The 25,908-nt window shown below is 38.2% G+C and overlaps 1 protein-coding gene across 5 annotated transcripts in view; it reads left to right on the top strand.

Moving 5' to 3' along the window:
- The window catches only part of LOC126339492 (peroxisomal acyl-coenzyme A oxidase 3-like), a 99,826-nt gene that overhangs the window by 36,042 nt on the left and 37,876 nt on the right, over nucleotides 1–25,908 (top strand). For all 5 annotated transcript variants that reach the window (XM_050001638.1, XM_050001639.1, XM_050001637.1 and 2 more), the window contains 3 exons: nucleotides 13,539–13,671; nucleotides 18,206–18,493; nucleotides 21,181–21,344. In XM_050001638.1, coding sequence (XP_049857595.1) covers nucleotides 13,539–13,671; nucleotides 18,206–18,493; nucleotides 21,181–21,344 — 585 coding nt within the window. The remainder of the gene's footprint in view (nucleotides 1–13,538; nucleotides 13,672–18,205; nucleotides 18,494–21,180; nucleotides 21,345–25,908) is intronic.

Here is a 25,908-nt window from a genome sequence, read left to right as displayed (position 1 = left end):
CTAGAAATGTGAACAACGTAGAGTGCAATATTATTGATTTTCTGTCCGGTTCAGTTCACATATTGAGCAAGGGCAAAGATGAATGTCTTTATGCCTCCTTATATGCTCTAATATCTCTTATTTTACTTTTGTGACCCATAGGTAAGATGTGTATGGGTGGCAACAGAAATGTTGTACAGTCATCCTTGACTAGTGGTTCTCTAAATTTATTCAATGGAGTTTCATGAGAGCAGTGTTTCTTATCCCTTAAAAATCCCATTTGAGTCTCCGAGCACCTCTATTATCTTTGGGAATTGCTATACTGACATGTTATGATCCTAGTAGGGTGTTTCTGATTTTGCTCAATATCTGTGCCACACCTAGTGATAATGACTCCCAAAATGCAGGAACAGTACTCAAGAATTTGTCACAGTAGCATCCAGTAAATAATGTCCTGTACACATGTACTGCACTTTCCAAAGAACCTTTCAAAAAAAAAATTGTTCATTTGTCTTCCTGTCTACTCATTTCACACATTCATTTCGTTTCATATTGTTTCTTAGTACTGCCACTAATTATTTAAATTATGTGTGGGTTCCTGAAGTGTACTCCTAATCATACTACGTTCTTTTTCTTCTTCTTTTCTTTTTTGATGGTGGCTTGGATTTATTCACACTTAATTAGAGCTGCCATTCATTATGCTAAAAAGAAATTATGCTCAAATCTTTCTAAATGTCCATAAAATACTTTCCTGTAGATAATAGAATTGTCAGTGATTAATCTGACAGGGCTGCTGATTCCACCTGATAAATTGTTTTTGTACATTCAAAACATTAGTGGTCTTTCTGGGGCCCATCTGATGTTACTTTTATTTTTGTTTAACATATCCTGTCCAACATTACTTTACTGCTCCCTTCCCATACGTTAAATAATAAAAAATAAGTATAAGGCATATTCCAAAACTAAAGCCTAGTGACCAATATTTAACTGATGGTAGGCTTGAATGAAGTTTCATGCATGCAGTGCTATCTAGTGACTCTTTAGGAAACTACTGCAGTGTTGGTTTAACTCAGTAAACGTCTGCCAGTCAGTGAGAGCAGCACAATGGCCAAGACAATCGTTGAGCATACAAATCGTGAAGTGTGTGGTATGATTTGATTTCTGCTGGCAAAAGAATCTTCAGGTGCTGAAATCCATCATGAGCTGTGCCTAATGCATGGACCTGAAATAATGAGGGACAAACAAATCTGAAAATTGTATCAAGAATTTCAGATTGGCTGCACAAATGTTCATGGTAAACAGTGGAGTGGCAAGCCCAATAGTCGGGTCAGTGACAGTGTTGATCAAGTGAATCAAAAACTTCAATGTAATCAGGAACTAACAATTAGTGGTCAGGCTAATGAATTCCAAAATGTTGCTCCAACTTCAGTTTACAGGGCTGTCACTGAACAGCGTAGATATCACAAACTGTGTGCAAGGTGAGTTCCAAAAATGCTGAATGATCAGCACAAAGAGCAGAGAATGCATAGTGTTTGACTGCTTCTGGAGCATTATACTCATACACAAAACAGAGGCAGTTCTTCCCCCCCCCCCCCCCCCCCCTCCTCCGCCCCGCATTGTTATGGGTGATGAGATGTGGATATCGTATGAGCACAGAATTGACACAACAACAATAGTCAATGCAATGGCACCCTTCAAGTTCACCCAATCCACAAAAATTTAAGCAATCACATTGTCAAATTGAAAAATGATGGCTATCATTTTTTCAGGATGAAAAAGGCATCCTTTGACATATACTGTGAAATGCTAACCACATAGAGACATGTGATCCAAAACTGACAACATGGGAAACTGTTGTCTCCTCCATGACAATGCATGCCTCACACCACTGCCAAAGCCAAGGAGATTTTCAAGTTCTTCATTGGTAACTTTTTGAACATCCTCCATACTGTACTGACCTTGCACCAGGTAACTATTTCTTCTTATTGCATTTGAAAAGTGATTGGGTGGACAACAATTTCAAAATGATGATTAACTCAAGACCGGCATTACCAGCTGGTTCAATTTCCAGGTGTTAGACTTCAAGCAGAGGAGCTGGTGCATTATTACAGAAAGTGTATAGATGTGAATGGCAATTGGGCAGATAAGTAAAGTAGATATGCAGTAAAATATTATTGTCTATAAAAACCTTTTCTCATGGGCTTATTGTTTTATGACCAAACACCTTAGTTTTGAAATATGCCTCGTGTTATTCTAACATCAAACCACACTGCTGACGGTTTATGTTCAGTTAAAAGTTATATCACAGCACCACATTCAGTTGACAAAAAAAAGAAAGTGAAATACTTGTAACTGCAAGTTTAAATCAATACTTACCCTTGTTAACATAAACAAGAGGTCCAAGGTGTTGCACTTAGTTAAAAACTTTTCAATTTCACTTTTTCCACATAAATTAAATGATCAAATACAACCCACTTAGTTGGATAGTGACCAAACATGACAAAAAAGTGAGCAACAAAAGACCCCATAGCCTCTGCAACATGTATATTTATATTTTCTAAACAGTAAAATGAAATCGTTACAAATCACAATGCATGTAAGTGTATGAAAATAGTTTTAAAATAACAATTTTACAAACTCTGTCCCATGATGATGTGTTCAGTATTTCCACCAATGATCAGTAACATTATAGCCCTTTGTGAAATTTACATTCTTGTGACATAAGTTCATAGTTTCTACATTGAACTAGCCATACATTTGTTATGCAAAATTTTCTGCTTGTAATGGATTCAACCCTCGTCCACACACATTCAATAATTTTTTATTAAGTTTTGTTCACGTACAATATGGTTTTGCTAAATAAGAATATTTTTTTGTAGGAAATTCAGAGACTTGTGTTATACTAAACAATGAAGTACACAATGTAAATGTGTTAGCAATGCACAAACATAAATTGTAAAATTATATTTTCCAATGCAAATGAAGTTGTGGCAACTGCTGCTGTCAGGACTATTTGTGCAGTGTGGTGTGCATGTGTTGTGTCGCATATGTGTACAAACTTCATGCTGTGATAAACTGTTTTTGTGCCAGCTGCCAGAGGTGTTGTGTTTCTAATATATTCTCTTTGTTTCTGTTTATTCGTAGGCCTCTAAAAAATTTTGTTTTTTATGTATGCTCCATGCTATCGAGAACAGTTAAAGTCTGTGTCATTCTAGCTACACATAAACAGAGAAGTTCCATTCTCTCCTCACGAAGACATCTATTCACCTTTGTTCTGCCCAGAGGGTCTCACTGTATTATTTAATGTTGACCAGTGAATAAAGTTGTTGTTGCTACATAACCAAGATGTTGTTCATGCAATTTAAGTATAACATCTCGCAGGATTATCAGCCAGATGAGCAAGATCATGGCTCAATGGCTAAAGTGAAGACCCTGACATGATACGTCTGTGTAACACACGAATTTGACGTGATACTATAGAGTATGATTTGTGAGATGATGGGAAGCCCGGCAGTGACACACTTCAGTGTCAAGACTCGCTGTTTGACTGCCACTTTTCTGGCCTCACAATCTGGGAATCTGGCCTCTAAGTTCACACAAGTTGAAGCCAGCTTGTTCTACTTGGAATAACTGCTGATGAAATGAAGGTTGCGTTGGTTGTAAGTCAGCTCAACCACCAGCACATTACTGAGGTGCAGGATGTAATTGCCATGCCATCTGATAGCTATTTATCTAACTGGCTGAAGGCAGAGTAAAACAGAAGGTTATTGGCTTCACAAGAAGAACGTCTCTATCACAAGAGGACATTAGGGATTGCAGATCATCACTGTACTTGCTGCACCTGCAGAGTAAGATCAACCCTGATATGATTCTAGGCAAACTGCTATGGATTATATGGAGTAGCCGTTTGCCACCTCCCACCAAGGTGAAAATAGCATCCCAGTCAGGTATGTCTTTGGATGCAGTGGCAGATCTTGTGGATAAAGTACAAGATGTGATGCCGCCTACACCCATCAGCATGGGAAATGCACAGTGCACGGGCAAGTTGACAGCTGTGCACATGCCAAGTATGATGCACTGTCAGTTAAAGTGAACTTACTGACCCAGCAATTCAGTCAATTATTGTCTTGCTGTGATGCTAGTAGTGATTGTGCCTGACCAAGTTTCCAAAGATGCTCACATAGCAGACCATCGGCTCACTCTTCTGCACCAGTAACCAAACAACAACAGGGCATCTGTTGGTATCACAGCAGATTTGGGAAACAGGTGTGTCACTGTTCTATGCTCTGCACATACCTAAATACTGGTGGCAGTCAGACATGGCTCAAATGGCTCCGAGCACTGTTGGACTTAACATCTGAGGTCATCAGTTCCCTAGAGCTTAGAACTACTTAAACCTAACTAACCTAAGGACATCACACACATCCATGCCCAAGGCAGGATTCAAACCTGCAACTGTAGCGGTCGCACGGTTCCAGGCTTAAGCACCTAGAACCACTCGGCCACTGCGGCCTGCAGTGGCAGTCAGACATAGGTGCCTCTTCTGACTGACGATCTATGTCACAGTGCCTATTCATGAGTGACCAATGAACAGTTTGGAAATATTTAGTGGACATGGATTCCAATCTGTGCGGCTACCCATGAGTCGTGATATACCACTGTAGCCTGCCAACAATAGTCTACCTGACTGCCACCAACAATTCCTTCATAGCAACATATGGCATGCAGCAGTTTGATTTGTTTTTGGTCAATGCTGTAATTGCAGACGTTGTGGATCTGATTATATGAAAGACTTCCTCTTATACTACAACCTGACACCTGAAATAACAAAGGCATGACTGTTCAACAACACCATGGGCTACAGTCACTGAAGAAGACATCCCAAAGATAGCCATAATAACCCTGTTTGGCCTATTTGAGAGCAAGGTCATGATGTTTGGCTTCTGGAATGCTCCAGAACTTGGCAGAGGTTCATCAGTTCTGTGTTGCAAGACCTGTGCTCTTTTGCTTACTTAGATGACATACTGGTATTCTCAGTCTTGTTGGAACAGCATCTGCAAAACCTTGTAGGGGTATTCAGATGGCTAGACGAATGCAGTGCGGTACTAAACACAGCAAGATGTATCTTCTGTTGACCGCAAGTGGACTTCCTTGAAAAACACATTTCTCCATCAGGCTCTTTAGTGCTACCTCTCAAAGTGGAAGCCATCCTCCAGATTTCTTGGCTGACCAAAGTCAAAGAACTATGGTGTTTTCTCAGAATGTTCAGTTTTTACCACTGTCACCTGTCATGTGTGGTGGAAATACAAGAATCCTTGTATGCTGTGCTTGCAGGTCTTAAATGTAAAGGAAACACAGCAATTTCATGGGCAAACTGCATGAAGGCCACATTGAATAAGATCAAGCAAATGCTATGTTATAGCTCACCTGGAACTGAACACAACATTAGTGTTGGTAGTGGATACAAGCCAGACAGCAGAGGGCACAGTGTTGCAATAATGAAACAATAGTATGTGGCAACCTCTGGCCATTTCTCTCATGCATACTGTTTGATGTTACAACAAAAATAGAGTCTGTATGACCACAAGTTACTAGTGATATAGAAGGTGAGTAAGTACTCTGTCCTTGAGTGGAACACCGAGAATTTACCAACTGTACGGAGCACAAGCTGTTAATGTATGCCTTCTGGCAGAACATCATCAATTGTTCACTCAGACAACATAACCAACTGATTGCACATTGCACAGCTCAGCAGGTATTCGACATAAATGTGGAATTAAGGATGTGGTTGTGAACTGCCTCTCCTGTGCAGCAGTTCCATTATAAAAAAATATGTTGAGCTCACTGAAGTGCAATTTAGGGGCTGAGAACTACAAGATCTGTTGCAGAAAGTGATGTCTTTGTTGCACCTATGATTAATTAATGTTCTGAGAACCAATGCCAAGCTATAATTGCAACATGGCCAAAGCAGTACCTCATCCTTATCTACCATGCTATTTTGGAAGAAGTGTGTTTGAGTCCTTCCACAACCTGTGCCACCCTGGTGCACAACTAACAATGTGCATGATCTTGGATCATTTTGTGTTGAGAGGAATTATGAAAAACTGCCATGAGTGGCCAAGGTTCTGCATCGAGAGCCAGTGCAGCAAGGTCTGTTGTCACCTACATGCACCAGTTGGTGACTTCCCAGACACTACCATTTGTTTCATGCATAAACTGTGAGGTACTGTTGCCTCCTTCAAACAGTTACTGCTATCTGCTAATTATGATCGACCATTTCGCAACACAGAAACATTGGCATACTCCTTTGTGCTCAGCTGAGCATCAGGATTTGGTTGCCTAGTCCACATCGTAGAGAAAACAGATATAATTGGATCTATTTGCCAAGCTCCCAACATACTGCAGTACAAGTCATCATATAACAATAAGCTCCCATCTGGTCATCGGTTGGATGACTGAGTGTTGGCACCAGTCTCTCAAAGCAGCACTGAAGTGCGACAGAACCAGAAGGACAGATACTCTTCTAATGGTTTTGCTTGGATTGCAAAACACCTGCAAAATCAATGTAGATGCCTCCTCCATAGAAATGGTACATGGAGAGACAGTGCAACTACCTAGCAAGTTCATAGATGTGACCACTCCCCCTGATCCAGACATCTTTGTCAGATGTCTGAGAGATCGCTTGTCAAGATCTGACCTCTGCAACTGTCCAGATACAGAACAGTTTTCACATTCTTCCATAGCAATCTGAGCACCATATTCACACGCAATGCTGCATACCGATGGCTTCAAACCAGCCCTTCAGCCACCATATACTGGGCTGCACCAAGCCTTCGAGAGGAAACTGTACACTAGACATTTCAGTCAACAGGACATATGCCACATTCTCTACTGACTGAGTGAAACAGGGCTGTCCCCTGCTGATATTTCATGGACACAGCCTCACCAAGCACACTCTAGAAACAGCAGCTCCTACACCAGCACCAGCCACAACATCATCACCAAGGGACCAGCACAGCATGAAGTCTGATCAACATGTCCATTTCCTGGTGTGTTACCTGGATGGCACTCTGCTTCTGCCAAGGAGACTGTTGCAGCAACTGCGGCTATCAGTGGTGTGTGTGTGTGTGTGTGTGTGTGTGCGTGTGTGTGTGTGTGTGTGTGTGTGTGTGTGTCTGTGTGTGTTGTGATGCATGTGTTTAAAAACTTCTCCTTGTGAAAAACAGTTTCCCCACCAGCTGCCAGGGACATTGTGTTTCTGTTATATTCTCTATGTTTCTGTTTATTCTTAGGCCTGTTGATAATTTTATGTTTTTATGTCCGCTCCACACACAGAGAATTATCAGTCATTCTAGTCACACACAAAGAGAGCATTTCTCACAAGGACATCTATTCACATTCACTGCAATGAGAGTGCCTTACAATATTGTCTAATTTCAACCAGTGAATAAAGTTGTTGTTGCTTCAGTACCAAGACAATGTTCATGCAACTTAATTATTATACTACACAGGATTAACAGCCGAAAGAGCAAGATCATGGCTCAACTGCTTAAAAGTAAATAACTTCATAAATAGATTTGAATATGTTAATTCTCTACCAACCAGCACATGGCATATTCCCAGAAAGGCAATGCATTAAATATTGAAAAATGCAGATAGTACCAAATAGTTTATTATTCATTGTGTTCATTACATTTCAGAGCATAGTAAAAAAATCTTTGAGCCCAGGGCACTTTCTATGATTATATCTTCATTATTAATTAGCAATGTGGTACAATGCCTACCATGTTGAAACACAACAATGAGGAATAGCTTCACTTGCTCTGATGTATTTGTGATAACAAATATTATTTTTTCTTTCTTTTTCTTACCTAATGTGTGAGCTGTATTTACATGAAATGTCAAAATTCTTTAATGAGATGTGTTTTTCTATTCCTTATAATTTAAACTGTCGTCCACCCCCAGTAGTTGAGTGGTCAGTGCGGCAGAATGTCAATCCTAAGGGCCTGGGTTCGATTCCCAGCTGGGTCAGAGATTTTCTCTGCTCAGGGACTGGGTGTTGTGTTGTCCTAAACAAAATCATTTCATCCCCATCCCCAAAGTGGCGTCAAATTAAAAGACTTGCACCTGGCAAACAGTCTACCCAATGGGAGGCCCTAGTGACACATTTATTTATTTATTATTTAAACTGTAACTTAGTCATCTTGCTAAAGGAAATATTCAACATTTAAAGAACAGTAAAACCATGTGCACACAAACTTTCAAACTGCTAATAAGTACCTAATTCAGGATTTATATACCTTATTTTAAATCCCTGTTTTACTTAAATCTAACCATCACTTTACCTCAAGATGGTGCCGATAGGAAAGTGTAGTGACGCTTCTGTCTCGTTAAAAAGGCAAAAAATGAACAGTTCTTCGTGTAGAGAATGTAAAAAGCGTGTGATGAAGGGTATTCTGTGTATCAAATGCAACTTCTGGTTACGCGAAAAGTGCGCGAAAGTAAATCTAAAGTTCATCAGCGATGATTTTCCGTGGACATGTCATGGTTGTTTACGTGACAAAACGGCCGATCTTGTAAGTGCAGTTGATACAAAAAACGAAATTATAAAGTTACTACGAAGTGACATTAAAAACTGAACTTTCGACCATCAAGAAAGAAAACGATACGTTAATACAAGAAAAGAAGTCCTGTGTGTGTAAAAGCCATCAAACAGAAAAGCAAGAAGATCGCGAAAATACGAATGACCGATCATACTTTAAAAACAACATTTTGAGTGTTCCCGTTGATGTCCCGGTAAACTCAGTAAGCCAAAAACCGGAAGATAAATACAAATGGAAGGTGGTGACATACAGCTAAAGGAAATAGAAGGTGACAGATACGCAACAAAAGGAAAATGACTTTTTAATAATTGACGATTCGCTGCTGAAGATTATAGCTGTTCCAAATTGCAAGATCGACGTACGACCTGGTATTAGAACGCATCAACTTGCTAAACATTTTAAAAATATGGTAAATGCAAGACAAGATACTACAGAACCAGATTCTGAAACCAGACATAACTATAACGGGGTGTTTATACATGTTGGAACGAATTCGTTAAGGATTAAGGAGCAGCAGTGAGGAAGAAATGGCAAGCAAAACAAGAAACATGATCCGTTCTGCAAGAAATATGTATGCAGGATCTCGTCTGATACTTAGCGGAATCATAAACAGAAGGTCGGTGAGTGAAAAATATATCGACAAAATAAACTGTGCTCTTAAAGAGCAATGTGATCGTCTTGGGGCAATTTTTATAGACCCAAACAAATTCCTATGTGAAACCTCACTAGCGAAGGATGGCTTGCATTTAAGTAGACTGGGGTCTGTAACATTCAGCAGAATGTTTGCAGATGTCTGCAAAATCATTAGATGCAAGGGAAACTAATATGGCCTCAAGGGGGTGAAAAATCATACACTCCAGCTGGAAAAGAAAAATATAAGCACCATACAAAAAAAGATGATACTAAAAAATTTGCCCCAGAATACAGCTCACAACATGTAAACCAACAAAAGAAAAATTACATAAAAGTATTTCATCAAAATATTCAATATTTTGGTAACAAAAAATTAGAAACAGAAGTACTCCTGAGTGGAGTAAGAGCAGATATATTATGCATAAGTGAACATGGACTAACTGAAAGTAAAATACATAATTTGGCAATAAAGGACTACAAACTAGCTAGTTACTTCTGCAGATCTAAATATAAGGGTGGTGGCGTTTGTATATATATTAAAACAGGTACTCTATCAAAGAATGTAAACAGTGAATCTGCTACATTTCCCATAGCTAGAGAAAAAGACTTTGAAGTTACTGGTATAGTGGCAGAGGATTTTAGTGTGTTTTGTGTGTACAGGTCACCATGTGGCAATATTAGCATCTTTCTAAAAAAAATTGCTAGCTTATTGAGAATGAACATGAAGAGAAATCTTATTATATGTGGAGACTTCAACATTGACATGGGAAAAGACACAAAAATAAGACAGGATTTTGAAGAATTGTTAATACAGCATAACATGAAAGTGACAATAACTGCACCAACAAGAGTGACTTCACAAAGTGAGACAATTATTGACAACATAATTACTAATATGTGTAACTATGAGTCACATGTAGTTCAGACAGAAATATCTGATCATCATGGACAACTAATCAGCTTTTGCAGAAGTAATGACTCAGTATCAGAACCAAAACAAAAAACCAAAGAAATTAGGATCATCAGTGAACAAAATATCAACATCTTTAGAACAATGTTAAGTAAGGAAACCTGGAGTCAAACCCTACAGGCCCAGAGTGTAAATGAAAAATATGATGCATTTATTTCAACAATTAAGTACCATTTTAATGTAGCATTTCCCAAAGTAAAGAGACAAGAAAGGCAGCAAGATCAAACACAGTGAAATACTAGAACAGCGAAGGAAGCTTCAGGACATGAGATGGATGGGCGAAGCTGAAAACTATAAAATGTTAAAAAAGAAGTATAGAAAAACAATAAGAGAAGCGAAAGCAAGAGCAATTGACACCACTATAGCGAACTCAAAAAACAAGGCAAAGGCAACTTGGAATGCAATCAATGCTGAAAGAAAGAAAAAAGATGGGTCAAACAAAGAAGAAGGTATTAGGTCAATTAAAATAGACAACACAGTGGTCACAGATGGTATGGAAATAGCAAACATACTGAATAATAACTATATCAGTGTAGTAGAAAACCTAAAATTGGAAATAAATAGTCAAAAACAGAAGGATATTAAGGTACCAAAAAGATCATGCAGTACTATGTTCTTAAGACCAGTCACAGAAGATGAATTACGGAAAACTATACAGAAACTGAAGTCCAAGAAATCAGCTGGTGATGATGAAATATCAAATCATGTAATAAAGCTGGTATGTGAGGAGACAATAACACCACTGAAGAACATAGCCAACTGTTCTTTCAGATATGCAATTTTTCCTGAAGAACTGAAGATAACGAAGGTAGTGCCAGTGTACAAGAAAGGGTGTAGGGATGATCCCAACAACTACAGACCAGTTTCACTGATATCAGGTTTCTCAAAAATCCTAGAAATGCTTATGTATACCATATTAGTTAACTATTTGGACAAACATAATATTCTCATGCCCACACAACATGGTTTCAGAAAGGGTAAATCTACAGAATCAGCAATTGTCAGTCTAACAGAATACATTTTACAGTCCTTGGATGAGAAAAAGGTTGTCTCTGCAATGTTTCTGGATCTTTCAAAGGCATTTGACACCATTGACCATGAAATGCTGATACAAAAATTAAGCAACTATGGCATTCGGGGGCAACCAGGTGAATGGATAAAATCATACTTGTGCAACCGCAAGCAGTATGTATCATTAGGAAACTCGTACCAATCAGAAACCAAATCCATCAAATATGGAGTGCCACAGGGTTCGGTAATGGGGCCATTGTTATTTAATGTATTTGTTAATGGTATAGGTGCAGAGGAGGAAGAAAAGAAAATATTGTATGCTGATGACATGACAATACTAAATAGTGACCAAAATATGGAACAGCTTGAGAGAAGAGCATACATATCTGCAAATGTCACAGCTCAATGGCTGTTGGAAAATAAACTGGTTATAAATCTAAAAAAGACTATGTATGCAGTGTTTAAAAACAAGGAAAAGGCTGTAGACATGGATTTAGAGGTTGATGGAACAAGACTGGAAGAAGTAGAATCTGCTAGATTCTTAGGTATTCTTGTGGATAATGAACTGAAATGGAAAAACATATTAATAATGTCTGTAAGAAACTGAGCTCTGTCATATTCTTAATGATGCAGCTATCACAGTATTCAGACAAGAACCTTCTGTGTACAGTGTATCATAGACTTTTCGAACCATACATACAGTATGGAGTGACTGTGTGGGGAAACTCAAACAAACAAGAGACAAAACGAGTGTTCACATTACAAAAAAAAAAAAAGCAATTAGGACCATTTTAAGAAGAAAGACCTCTGAAACATGCAGAAACTGTTTCAAGAATTTAAATATCTTAACTTTTTCATCGTTGTATATATACAAAACAATAATGTACATCACAAAAGGTAGTGAGGGCTGGATTACAAATGCTAGTGTACACACCCACAATACAAGAAAGAAGAATGAAGTACGGAGCATACCCCACCGACTGGCAATGCTAGAAAAAGGACCCCAGTACTTTGGTATAAGACTACTAAGAAGTCTGCCAAAAACCCTGAAAGATAGTGTAGTCCACAATGACTTTCCAAAGAAACTTAAAGACTATCTCATTGAAAAAGAGTTTTACAGTGTTGCAGAATACTTATGCCATTAAATTTGTATATATTGTTACTCATTATCAGTAATGTAAAAATGTAAGCTAAAGGTGTAGAAAAATAAGTGATAAGAAATGTTAACACTTTGACATGTCCTATATTACAAGTACATTTACTGTACACAATGTAATCTTACAGGATCAAATAATATTCAATTCAATTCAACCTTCTTTCAAAATTTTATAGTTTTGGTAATAATACTGATCAAAAATGTTGCTCTCTTGAGGAATGTTAGACAGTACAAATTTTAGTATGTAAAACCTTTAAATTCCAGTATTAGCATATTGTAGCTAAAAAGTATTTTATTAATGGAAAATATATGATAGCTGATAGAGTATTCAAAGTATAAGTATTTGTTTCTGGAATAATCTTTGTGAACTGTATTAGATGACCCAAGATAAATTTGTGCACGTAAAAAAATCCACTCATTAAAATAATACCCCAATATTAATGCCACTTTTATATGCAGCTAATAGCTAAACGAAATACGATTTCTAAATGGATACAGGTATTGCCTTCAGTTTCTGCCTTTTTTGTTATTATCAAATATGTTATGAAGCTGTTTTGTAATGTTTTGTAAATAACTCAGTGAAAATTCCCTATGCTAGTCTTCAAATAAAAACACTGGACAACACAAGTCACCATCCCTGAAGCATTCAGTAAGGAGTCATTAGTTATACATTCACAGCTAGTCTCCACCAATCAAGCCACCAACAGTTATGTATTTGAAACAAAAAAAACATAGTGAACTGCTTCTTTTACAAATGGATTAGACTCAATGGTATGAGGTTTACAGTTATTAACCTTAGTGCCTTACACTATTTCTTCAGAAATCTAGGAACTTGAAATCCATCTGTCCACCTACATCTACTATTTGTGGGACATAATGTGTGAATGAAACAACTTGTGTTTCACGCAAGTTATTTTTTGTGAACAGATTTTTATTTCCATCCAGGAATAACATAAAGTTGAAACTTAAAATATGCTGTAAGGGTGCTGCTTCAGTTTAATGTCATAAAAGAGTTGTACACTTATATGCCATGACAAATAATTTCTTAGTGACATGGGCAGTCTTGTTTTCTTTGTTTTTATAAGGCCCCCCCCCCCCCTGGTCACACAAACTTTGAACTACCTTCAACAAACATTTGCCATTATCAAGCCTGTAATTATAACTGTCCGAACATTTTTCTGTACAGATTTCTGGATGTGTGGCAACTGAAGAGATCTGCGGTTCTTGCAGGACAACAGCAACTTATGACCAAACATCACAAGAATTTGAGCTTCATTCTCCTGATTTTGAATCTGCAAAATGTTGGCAGCCAAGACTCGGTATGTAACATTTGGAGAGCCAGTAATCCTCTTGCAAGAGAAGTGAAGTTTATGAAGTTACACATGTCCAGTCTTTTTTTTTCTTTTTTTTTTACTAATTTAAAAGTCAGCTGTTTTGATGTGTAGCAACAAAAAATGTTTCTTTACTGCTGAACTAGGAGCTATTGGTGCAGAAATTACACACAAACAGATAAACAGAGAGCTATTTAATGGTTAGTTACAGAAGCTTTTAGGAAGATCCTTTATGTTATACTCCTAGACAACTGAGGCAACCCTCTATTTAGCTTAAGTTAATGCCTAAGAGCTCAATAATCGTTTTTTGCCCCCACCCTGAAACAACTAACTTAGACAATTAAAAAAAGACAGCAAAATAGTAAAGAGGGAATTTAAAATAGATATATACTATTTAAAGAAGAAATCTTTGAAAAAAGGAAATATTGTACGGAATTACGGTCCTAACCTTGAGTTCGGAGCAAAATGATTGCTTGCAGCATGTCCAAAATTCAGATTGGATATGACAGACATATACTAGTATAACCACACACACACACACACACACACACACACACACACAGGGTAACTCAAAAATGATTAATATAGCAACAAAGAATGTTAGTAGTTCAGTGGCTTTCTTCTTGCCATGTTATTTGCAAACAAAAACTCAAAATCTATTTTCAGTCAGATCATTTTCTACTGCCAGTTTATTCAAACATTCCTTACTTGGAAAAGTGTGCAAGTAGTTCTTATTCCTTCCAAGAACTGAGAAGGATCATTCACCAGACCAGTTTGAGGTTGGTATGCTCTAATAAATGTGAAGAGTGATGCTGATTTTTGGATAATACCACAGATTTCCCTCTTAGGATTTTATTAAGGCAGGCAAAGAAGGATCATTCTCATATCCAAACTCAAAAGGAAGCTTTTGAGATGGACACATTCTGTCCCAAAGACTGCTCTAATTCCCTGAATAAACATGCTGCCACTGTTTTCCAGCATTTTACACATCACTGGGGTCTGTTTTCATCAAACTGGATAAGAATGAGAACTTTTCAGAAAACTTTCTGTTGACACCAAGATGCTTATTGAGCTCTGTGGATAATTGTCCAATATAATTAAATAATTTGTCTTCAGTATGCCACTATCAGATTTTCAAACCAAAGTTTCATTTTCCGACTCAGAGTCGGAGTCATGAAAGAACTTCTTGCATTTCATCATGGTTTTCTTTTGTTTCATTGACTTGAACAAGTTTTTTTTTGTAATCTCCCATTTTCTTTCCCACAACTTTTTGTACACTTCAAAAGACATTTCGTCTGTGAAAGTTAGAAGTGAAGTGTAAAGTTTCACTACTCCAAATATGTCAACTGCTTTTGACCGTAGTGTTGTACTCACTGCATTGAAACTTTCTAAAATATTCCTCCACATTGTAGCCATGAATGCAATATATTTAGAGTTAAGCTTTTGCAATATTTTTGTTGCTTGTGATGTAATCACAGTTTTTTCACTTTTCTCTTCGGAAGTTCACTTGAGAGCTTTATTGAGCCTTTAAATATGTCTGCTTGTGTCTGTGTATGTGCGGATGGATATGTGTGTGTGTGTGTGTGTGTGTGTGTGTGTGTGTGTGTGTGTGTGTGTGTGTGCGACTGTACACCTGTCCTTTTTTTTCCCCCTAAGGGAAGTCTTTCCGCTCCCGGGATTGGAATGACTCCTTACCCTCTCCCTTAAAACCCACATCCTTTCATCTTTCCCTCTCCTTCCTGAAGAAGCAACCATTGGTTGTGAAAGCTAGTAATTCTGTGTGTGTGTTTGTGTGTTTTGTTCATTGTGCCTGTCTGCCGGCGCTTTCCCGCTTGGTAAGCCTTGGAATCATTGTTTTTAATATATTTTTCTCATGTGGAAGTTTCTTTCTATTTTATTTACATCATCATTAACTTTGTACATGTATATATTTTAGCCTACAACAAAATATGTTAACTAGGAATAGTCCAAATAAATTAGCAGTTAATTACATACACAAAACTAAGCCCATAGTTAGACCTGGTGCTATATTCTTTGAAACTGAGTGCCAACATTTCTCTTTTATGAAAATGCTGACATATGTTAATGGTAATTAGGCAAAAATGAAAATGAAATGAATTTAAGGAGGCAGATGACAAAACAGGAGAGGGAGTAAAAAGATCCCATCTTGCTTTATCAAACATCAACCTAAGGGTTTGGAGAGGTCCTCTTTGTGGGTCTCCATTTCAATAGCTGGTTGAAGAGTGTAAGTATCCAGTTTTTTGGGACATTTGAATGTGACAGCGGCTCAACATTGGCCTGCATCAGAATATGAGGGAATGCATACTTGTTGTCAAGGTTTGTATCAACTATGTCTGACCGCCACAAGGGAGGATTGCCAATTTGTACACTGAGCACATCATAACTCTTTCACATCTGCACCTGAAATCTAAAACAATAGGTTCCCTGCAACATTCTATGTCATCCCACACCAATCGCCAGAGACTAGCAACAGACAGACAAGTTAAATACTGTCCCAGGTGTAGTCTGCCATTAACACAACATAATGGCTGTATTTGGAATGGTGCAATGACTGGGGAGCATGCACTGCTGGTGAATGGTGTCAGTAATGAATCATAGTTCTGCACTATCCTGGATTATCATCGTCATGAGTGAGTGTGGCAAAAATTCCAATGTATTGGAGACTCACAACAGTGTTACTCCTGGCATCATTGTGTGGGGAGCCATCAGTTATAACTTCAGGTCATTGCTGGTAGTCATTGAGTGAACCTGAGAGCGCAACAGTATGTCAGGGGCATCCTGCATCCTCATGTGCTATCTCTCATGTGACAATATTGTGGTGCTGTTTTTCAATGTAGCATATTTGTCTATGAACTATCTGCATCATGTTGGACTACTCCCATGGCCAGCAATATTTACATATCTGTCCCTGTAAAACATATGTGGGACCAGTTCAGACATCATTTCCATACCAGTGGCAGTATCCAAAATATCATGAAGGACCTGTTACAACAGTTGCAGGCCACCTTACCTCAGGAGACAAAATGACGACTTTATCACACCCTGACAACCAGAATCACTACAGGCATCTATGCCAGTGTGATTGCAATGTCACACTGTAAGTGGGCTCACATTGTCATTTTCTTTGTAAATTTGACTTGATTTTGTAATTATAAGCTCCCTCAACCCAGGAAGTTTCATTTTGTTTCCTTTCCTTCTTGTAGGTACTTCACATTTTCTGCCAGGCAGTGTATGAAAATTGGCAAATAAGAGTGAGAAGTGTATAGGAGGGAATTGTGAGGTTGGATAGCAACTGGGGAAAAATGGGAAGTTCGCTGGCAGTAATGAGAAATTAACATTTATGCTGTTTGACCAGTCAAGGCAAACACTGAAGTAAACTTATAGAAGTGGTGACTTAATGATAATACTAATTTTGGCACAATTTCTCACAAATATTTACATTTTAATGTAACTGATTACATTGTATTTTTTCTATGAAAAAAAACTGAATATCTTATCATGTTATAACTAAGCATACAGTACCACATGACAGTGGAAAATAGCACTTTATTTACTGATCTTTGCTGATGTTTGATGTGATTAAGTACATAGAGAAAATAGATAATAAGAACATTGCAATCTCACCAATTGATGGAAACAACCACACACCATCACTCCATCTCCTGTTGCCACAACACGTGCAGATGAATACTATTTTCCAGGTATCTGACAGGTTCATGCATGTCCATCATTCCCTTCTGAGCATGTGATAAAATGTGATTATCACTATATAAACAGCTTTTCTAGTGCCCACAGACCAGTGATGACACTGTTAGCATAACTCTGCGTAATGTGTAATTGTTCTTATGGTCAGTGGCTTCTCAGAAGCAGCACAGCCATAAAGAATGAGATTTACCACCCCTTGAAGGATCAGTTTGCCACTGATTTCTCAACCTCAGCTAAAATGGGAGTCATCTGCAGCAGTTGGCAAGGATGTATGATGATTCATTTCTACAACATATTTTAGAGGTTAATGTTGATAAGTTTCAGTGGCACTGCCAAAGTGCTGAATGATGATTGACTCTGATGCTTTTTTAATGTTTCCTTCTGATAATGTTGTTGATAACAGTGAATTTGGGTGATTATAACTCGTGTAAAATCTCTCTGATGGGAAGTCTGAACTTTTGGAGTCCCTAAAATCATGCCCTATTCAAACTCAGTAAATTCTTCTGTTGATTCATTATGGCTGGAAAAATAAAAATAAATATATAAATATGATGATTATGAGTCATTGTGCCTTGATGTATGCACCTTTGATTTCAGAGCTTAACACAACTCATAGCTTGTTCAGTATGGTACCTGGAGACCTTTGGAAGTGGTGTGTGTGTGTGTGTGTGTGTGTGTGTGTGTGTGTGTGTGTGTATTAGTTCTAAACTGCATTTTTTTAATTTCAAATAATGTTTTCTGTTTCATAAGCACACAATGGAGTTTTCATTGACTTTAATTTTTGTTTTTATTGCAGGAACTAGTGGTACACATGCTGTGGTTTCTGCAAATCTTATCACTGGAGATAGTGTGAATCATGGTGTGCACTACTTCGTGGTACCAATTAGAGATCCTATGACTCTTATGTCATACTCAGGAATTATTGTTGGTAATGTGGGTGAGAAGACTGGGCAAAATGGAGTTGACACTGGGTTTCTGATGTTCAACAAATACCGTATACCACAAGAAAATTTGCTTAATAGCCTTGCGGATGTGTCACCTTCTGGCAGGTATACAAGGACAGCAAATGCCATGACCTTTGATGGTAATTGTTATTTAAATACAGTTTACTGTGTTAAGTATTTGTATAGCATGTAACTGTCACTGTCGTAAGATGTGAACAGCCTAAAAATGATTTCTTTGTGAAATGAAAAATTAAATACCAAAAGCATCAATTTATTAAAAATAATAAATATTTGTCCAATGACAAATAGGGATAAAAAATAATAATTTGAAGATCTCAATACTGCAGATTCCCATGTGTGTGTGTGTGTGTGTTTTTAAATAAGCCTTTGGTTTCATGCTGTATTATTGCCATGCAGTTTCTGTTGCTAGCACTTTTAAATGTTGAAACTTAGTAAATGCTAATAACAAACAAAGCTGAGGAGAATTGTAAGGATGTCTGAACATTGTTCACCTGAAAAATGTTTATTAATTGAATAGAATACACTAGACAACTGAAGGGTTTTTAATCCTTTAAAGTAATCAGCTCATCCTCCAGATGTCTCTGGATCATTGATGAAACTGACATACACACTGTTGCATATGTACATAATAGCAGCTGTAATCCACAGTGTCATGGTTTGTTGTGTACAGAGAGAGGTCAATAAGGAGTGGAAAGCAGCTATCCCTTTGCAGCTTCTAAATTCACATTCTTGTAAAGATAGATGTTGCTCATGCATATTCTGTGGGCTGTGATCTGTGAGGACAGAGAGTTGGGACAGAAATGGCATAGGACAGATAAGAATATCATGTGCAGGTTGGCTGTGCAGCAAAATGCAATTTTGGCCAGTGTGGAGAGAATATTCAGGGTGCTTTTTTCTTGTGAATGTGTAGATATGTGAAGGGTGTTGACTGTATACGGGGTAAAGCAAAGAGAGACCTGTTATTGGAGAAAGTGCAGAGGGTAATTTTAGTCTACATAGGGTTCTGTAAGATCTTCAGTGTACTGAAAGAAAGACTAAATGTTACTGCATGTGTATTGTCCATGAGTGGCCAGACTGAGGGGGAGGGACATTCTGATGGTGAACGAGTTACAGAGTGTGTAGCTTCTACAATTCTATTACAAATAACCATGTACCCAGTAATCACAACAGCAGTTACACAACCCCACTCCTAATCAGCAAGTGGACCTTCATGGAGGGCAAACATTCTTTTGGGATCACTACATGGAACATGAAGACATATCATCTCTCAAGTAGACTAAGAACAGATTTTCTTGGTTACAACATAATGAACACTTCAGAGTTATGTTGTCAGTTACAAGAAGAGAGAACAATTGGTAAGTAGCTGCGGAGTTCTTGACTGTGTTGCAAGAAGAAATAACACTTGGTGAGTAACTCTTTTGAAATGCAGGAGTCCTGGTTAGTGTCTGGTTCAGTGTGGGACAACTAACATAGGAAGGTGTAAACCCCAGAGCATACGCTGAGTGAAGACTATTTTTAAAGGATGAGCATGGGCTCCAACTAATGGGGTGCTGGACTTGACAAGCACCGTGCCCAGAGTAGATGCTGACAGAATGCCTGTGTTCTGAAGGATTGACTGCTGGGTGGGACAGAGCATAAGTGAATGCCGCCTGCTAGACATTTGGTGGTGGTTTGATAGACAGGCAAAAGGATTTCTGCTTGGAATACATGATTTGATTGCAGTGCCATTGTTGTTGAAGTGTACTGTGTTGGCATTTTGGTGCTTGTCTGGAAAGTTTACATACTTGTGGTGCATACACCAGCTGGTACTGGCTTGCCAGCTTGTAAGCTGGATGACAGAGCCTGGAGACCTGCTAGTCACCGGTGTATGTCTGGTTGCAGAAGTAGTCAGTGAATAGTCATAGAGTGATCAGAGATTTTTTTTACGTAGCTGTCAGTGAGGTGGATGTTGAGACTAAGCACACTTGCTTACTAAGTTCAGGAGGACCATGTGATATGAATGGGAGCAATAATGAGATTATTGGAAAATGAGAATACGGATGGCCTCACCATTGGTCCACTTAATAAATAAATCATCAATGAATTTGAACTGGATGAGGAATTTAGGAGTCTAGGTGATTGGAAATTTTTTCTGTAGATGGCCCATGAGCCATTTGGTGTAAAACAATCATACTTATGTTTTCATGCCAGATTTATTTGTAAGCGATGCCTTGAAAGTAGAACATTGATGATTGTTTATTTAAATCCCCTCCTACCTTGCCATAGGTGAGGTAATGTCTCAGTGGCATTAACTTATTTTAATATTTGTGCAATAAATCAATAATTATCATAACTTTTTCGAAAATGTAAGATCTCAGCTTTGTTTTTGCTCCGTATATGCTTCTACCAAGTATGGCTTCTAACAATCTATCTCTGACTTATTACAAAACTGGGAAAAGGTAGACGCTATTGTTTCTTAGTGTAACTATGATGAATATTTAACTGTTATGTAGTTGAGATGGCATAAGAAGATCCCCAACAGCTTGCAACACTGTTGCAAGCTTTCAATTTCAAAGTGTACGCAAAGATGTAGGCAAAAACAACAGCCATCTAAACAGCTGTGACAACACAAGGTGTTGCCATAGAGATGTTAGCAAAACTGCATTATATTATTGGTCGAAGTAGGCACATGAAGCTACCCTGCTGAATTCATTGCAACTGTCAGTGATAAACTTATGCTGACTCAACTATATAGAAGTACTTTAGCTTGATTCATGATATTATGTTTTAAAATCCTCATCCTTCTAGTCAACGTTTGTACTTACAGATGTCCAAACTCAACTGGCACTTCACTATTTGGTGACTTCTGCTAATTTATCGGCTGCATTGCTGGCAAAGGCTGTAACCATTGCAGTTCGTTACTCAGCTGTTCGGAAACAGTTTGGTCCAACACCAAACCAAGAATTTCCTGTTATTGAATATCAGCTTCAAGTAAGACTTTCAAATATCAAGTAATTATAAATACTGTGATAAATATAGTTTCACCATGAGTAATAATAACTTTGTGGTCTAGAGCACTTACTTTTATGTCTGTAGTTTTTGTTGTCCAGTCAGCATAGCACGGACAATTTCCTAGCACAATACTTGTAAGATTGAGCCTTGTATAAAGAACAATTCACAGCAGTAAGATTTTTGTCTTTTTGTTCATAGGGATTAATGTGAAGGACAAGCTTAGGGATTTAGCACTTTCAGGCTTTAAACTGATAAAGAGAAGCAGCTGTTAAAAGTTTCCATAATAATTAACTACCCTTAAACTGTCAGTCACTATTTTTCGCATTTAGGAGAAATTTAATATTAGAAAATGAACAGGAAAGCTACTGCTATGAAAGAAGCTACTGCTGCTATATGTCTCCTACAGTCAATCTAACATCTACACAACTGTACTTGTACTGCAGACATTTACATGCATGCATCCTATTTATAGTGAGTGTTGTTACTTGTCATCTGACTATCAGGAATCTTAAATCCTTGGATCTAGATAGCTAGATAATTTTTTGGGTTAGCTAACAAGGTACGCTTTTAATTTTCTTTTGAATTCGTAAGGGTTCCCATTTCCTCATGTATGTTCAATGAGAGCTTGCTGAAAACCTTTATACATGATTATACAACCACAATGTGACTGAATCAAGGAGACAGTCTACATGGAACCAGTTTTTGTGTAAACTAACATTACACATCCTTAAAGAGTATATGCACTGTGAAATGAGAGTATTAATTCATAGATCTTTGAAAATTCCTCTTCTTTAAAGCCTTATTGCCTACATTTACTGAATAAATACTTTCCTTGCTTTTGGTGCATTGATCCAAGAGATAATTCCATTATAGAATAGGGAGTGCAAATACGCAAAAGAAGCTAGCATTGTGGTTTTCATATCAGTACACTTCTAAATACAAAACATGCCAGTGCACTTCCAGATTTGCACTTGATCTCTGTGCTGACTTAGCTTTGGCTTGTTGTTCAACATTAAGGAATTTTGCATATAGTATTTCATTTAGTGCATGACTATTAATGTCAGTTTGTTGAACCAGTGTTTTTTTTTTTTTTTGTTTAAATGGTGCAATACAGATCTTTGAGACATTAAGTCTTTAATAATTTGCTGTGAACTGGTTGTAGATTGGTTCAAATATTGTCCAGGCTATGTCTGTGTGGATGAATTTTTAGTATGCTGGTCATCAAAAAAGCATTTTGGATGCATGGTACTCCATAGCTTCCGAATCTAGCATTTATGCTCACTTGAAGTGTTTAGTGCATATAGTTCTGTGAAAGTCTAGCATATACCCGTGTCGTCACTTTTCTCGCAGGAAACAATTGCATGTGACTTCCCTCACGCTTGTTCTTTACACATCATTTTGTGGACTTATTTTTCATCAAGTGCTTCATTTACCTTGTGAAAAAAGAAAACTTCTGATTTTCATTTTGCATGATTTTTAATTCCATATCATTTCTCGATCTGTTTTGACAAGTGTGCAGTTAAAAAATCTGATTTTATTTTCACTTATGGTAGTATGAAATCTTAGCTTCTTAATAAACCATTTACCTTTTCGTAACTAGTAATAGTCAGGACGCTATTTGTGAACCATGTTCACTTGATTAACAAATCTTGTACTGAGAAAGTGTGATGGTGTGCAGTTAACCACTTCCTATATTTTAGACAGTACGTTACTGTAAGTGAAAGACTAGGGTGGTTTGATAAGACAGGTTAAATTCCATGACGAAAGGGAACATTTTAGTTGTGCCTTCATGGTTGGTAAGGTTGATTATTCTAAGGACCATATAAATAATTTCAACAGCATACAGTTCATTGTTGACAGCTGTCTGAATTGGTCATTGTGTCAACTGCGATTGAAAATGGAGAAAATAAAGTTTTGTGCTGTTATTAGACATTTTCATTTGAAGTATCAACTGCTGCACAAATCAAAGCAGTAATTGATGAAGTTTCTTGCAGACTCTGCAGCATCAGAGAGGACCAATTACTTCTGGATTAATGAATTTGAATGTGACTGGACAAGAACCATAAAAATGAAGCGCACTCTTGCCATACAATTCATGCCACTTTAAAGGAAACAATTTACAAGGTCCACGATATGGTAATGCAAGGTTGCCGAATGAAAATTTGTGAGATTGCTGAGACTGCAGGCATCTTAACTGAGTGAGTGCATAATATCCTGCATGGAGAATTGGCTGTGTGTGAGATAGGTGCTGTGATTGCTCATAGTTGACCAAAAGTGCATCTGGCACAGCATTTCAACACAACATCCAGCAGTGTTCAACCAGTGTTCAGTTTTTGTCCTGATTTGTGACTGATGATGAAACCTGGATCCATCATTACACAACATAGTCAAAACAGCAGTGAAAACAATAGACAAAGGCTGGTGAAAGTACACTGAAGAAGGCAAAGACCATTTTGTCAGCTGGCAAGGTGATGGTCACTGTTTTTCGGTATTCCAAAGAAATTACTTGGAAAAGGCAAGATCATAATTGGACTGTATTATGCTTCATTGTTGGCTGGCTGAAAAGAGACCAAGGTTAGTATGCAAAAAAACAGCTCTTTCATCAGGATAATGCACCATCCTACACATCAATGATAATAGAGGCTAAAGTACATGAATTGGGCTTTGCATTGGTTCCTCAACCACTCTTTTCACCAGTCTTAGCCCCAAGCGACTTCCTTCTGTTCTCTAACTTGAAACTTTGGCTTGCTGGGAAGAAATTTTCATCAAATGAGAAACATATTGTTGCAGTCAATAAGTATTTTGCAGAGTTCGACAAAACCTATTTTGAAACTTCCTGGCAGATTAAAACTGTGTGCCCGACCGAGACTCGAACTCGGGACCTTTGCCTTTCGCGGGCAAGTGCTCTACCATCTGAGCTACCGAAGCATGACTCACTCCCAGTACTCACAGCTTTACTTCTGCCAGTATCTCGTCTCCTACCTTCCAAACTTTACAGAAGCTCTCCTGCGAACCTTGCAGAACTAGCATTCCTGAAAGAAAGAGTATTGCGGAGACATGGCTTAGCCACAGCCTGGGGGAGGTTTCCAGAATGAGATTTTCACTCTGCAGCGGAGTGTGCGCTGATATGAAACTTTCTGGCAGATTAAAGCTGTGCGCCCGACCGAGACTCGAACTCGGGACCTTTGCTTTTCGCGGGCAAGTGCTCTACCATCTGAGCTACCAAAGGACGACTCACGCCCGGACCTCTGGGGGTGAAATGGAGCACTTTGTAGATGACGAATGCTATTTCATTCACAAAACTGTTCAATATCATGTGAAGTGAACTGTTGTTCATTGTCCTAGACAAGTACTTCAGGGAAACCTTCTGTGCAAAATGTGGAAGACAACAGTTGAATGGGGTTCCATGATGCAGTAGAAGCCATGGACACTGCAAATGGAAACGTGCTAATAGAGTTTGCCACTAAGAGCCAACGAGTGTTCCAGAATGGTCCTGCAAAGCCAATGTGCATTCGTTGCCGTGGCGATTGAGTCTTAGGCCAAGCTTCGAATGTCTGTGGCAGAGCAGATTGGTTTTCCGCGCATGTCTGACACTGTGACATTATCTGTTGAATGTGGACATCCGTGCCCTGCCAAGCACAGTGCTGATGCGCTAACTGTTTAGTGTGAACAATTCCCCAATGTCCTTGGTGGGGTGGAGCAATTGCAATGCATCCTTTTGCAACACTTTGGGAATAAGCACACATTGTCCACTGTCATTTTGAACTAGAATCACAACCCTGTTGAACTTAAAGGTTGTGCCGACATGCAAAATATCTGTGCACATCTGAGTTCTGGATACTGTTCAATGAATAAGGCCAACAAGACATGCAAATGTATTGAGATATGGGTCTGTTTCCATGGACTGTGCAATTTTTTACTAGTGCAAGGAAAAAGATTCCAGCAATTCAGAGTCCTGCACATCAATTTGGTAACAAGATGTGGCAGACACATCAAAATCAAAGCCTGGCCAATCAGAAGGTGATATAGGGCGTCTGCATTGCTGTGCTTTGCTGTAGATCTGTACACAATTTCATACTGATACTGCAAAAGTAACAAAGCCCAACATTGCCGTTTTTGAGCAGGGCATGTAGGAACCGGATTATACAGATGAAACAAGGACTGCAATGCTTATAATATGTCATTAAATAGAACTTGCAACCATACAAATAGTGATGGAGTTTTGTCACACCATACACAACAGCAATTTGTGAATAATTGCATTGAGTTTCAGTAAGCAACTTTGACACAAAAGCAATAGGTCTGTCATGTGCACCAATTCTGTGTGAAAACACAGTGCCAATTCCGTAGAAAGAAGTGTCAACTTGAAAACTACTGGCTTGGCAGGGTCAAAATGTACTAAACATCTGTCACTTAGCAGAGCATTTTTGAATTTCTGAAACGCGTCTTGACAATCTGTAGTCCCCACAAAAGGCACATTTTTGCAACACAAGCGATGCAGTGGAGCCGTGATCTGAGTGGTATTTGGTATAAACCAAATCTA

Source organism: Schistocerca gregaria, chromosome 1 (genome assembly GCF_023897955.1).
Source record: "Schistocerca gregaria isolate iqSchGreg1 chromosome 1, iqSchGreg1.2, whole genome shotgun sequence".
In the NCBI taxonomy this organism is placed as follows: Eukaryota; Metazoa; Arthropoda; class Insecta; order Orthoptera; family Acrididae; genus Schistocerca; species Schistocerca gregaria.
The sequence above is the reverse complement of the archived record's forward strand: the minus strand, read 5'-3'. Positions and strand labels throughout refer to the sequence as shown.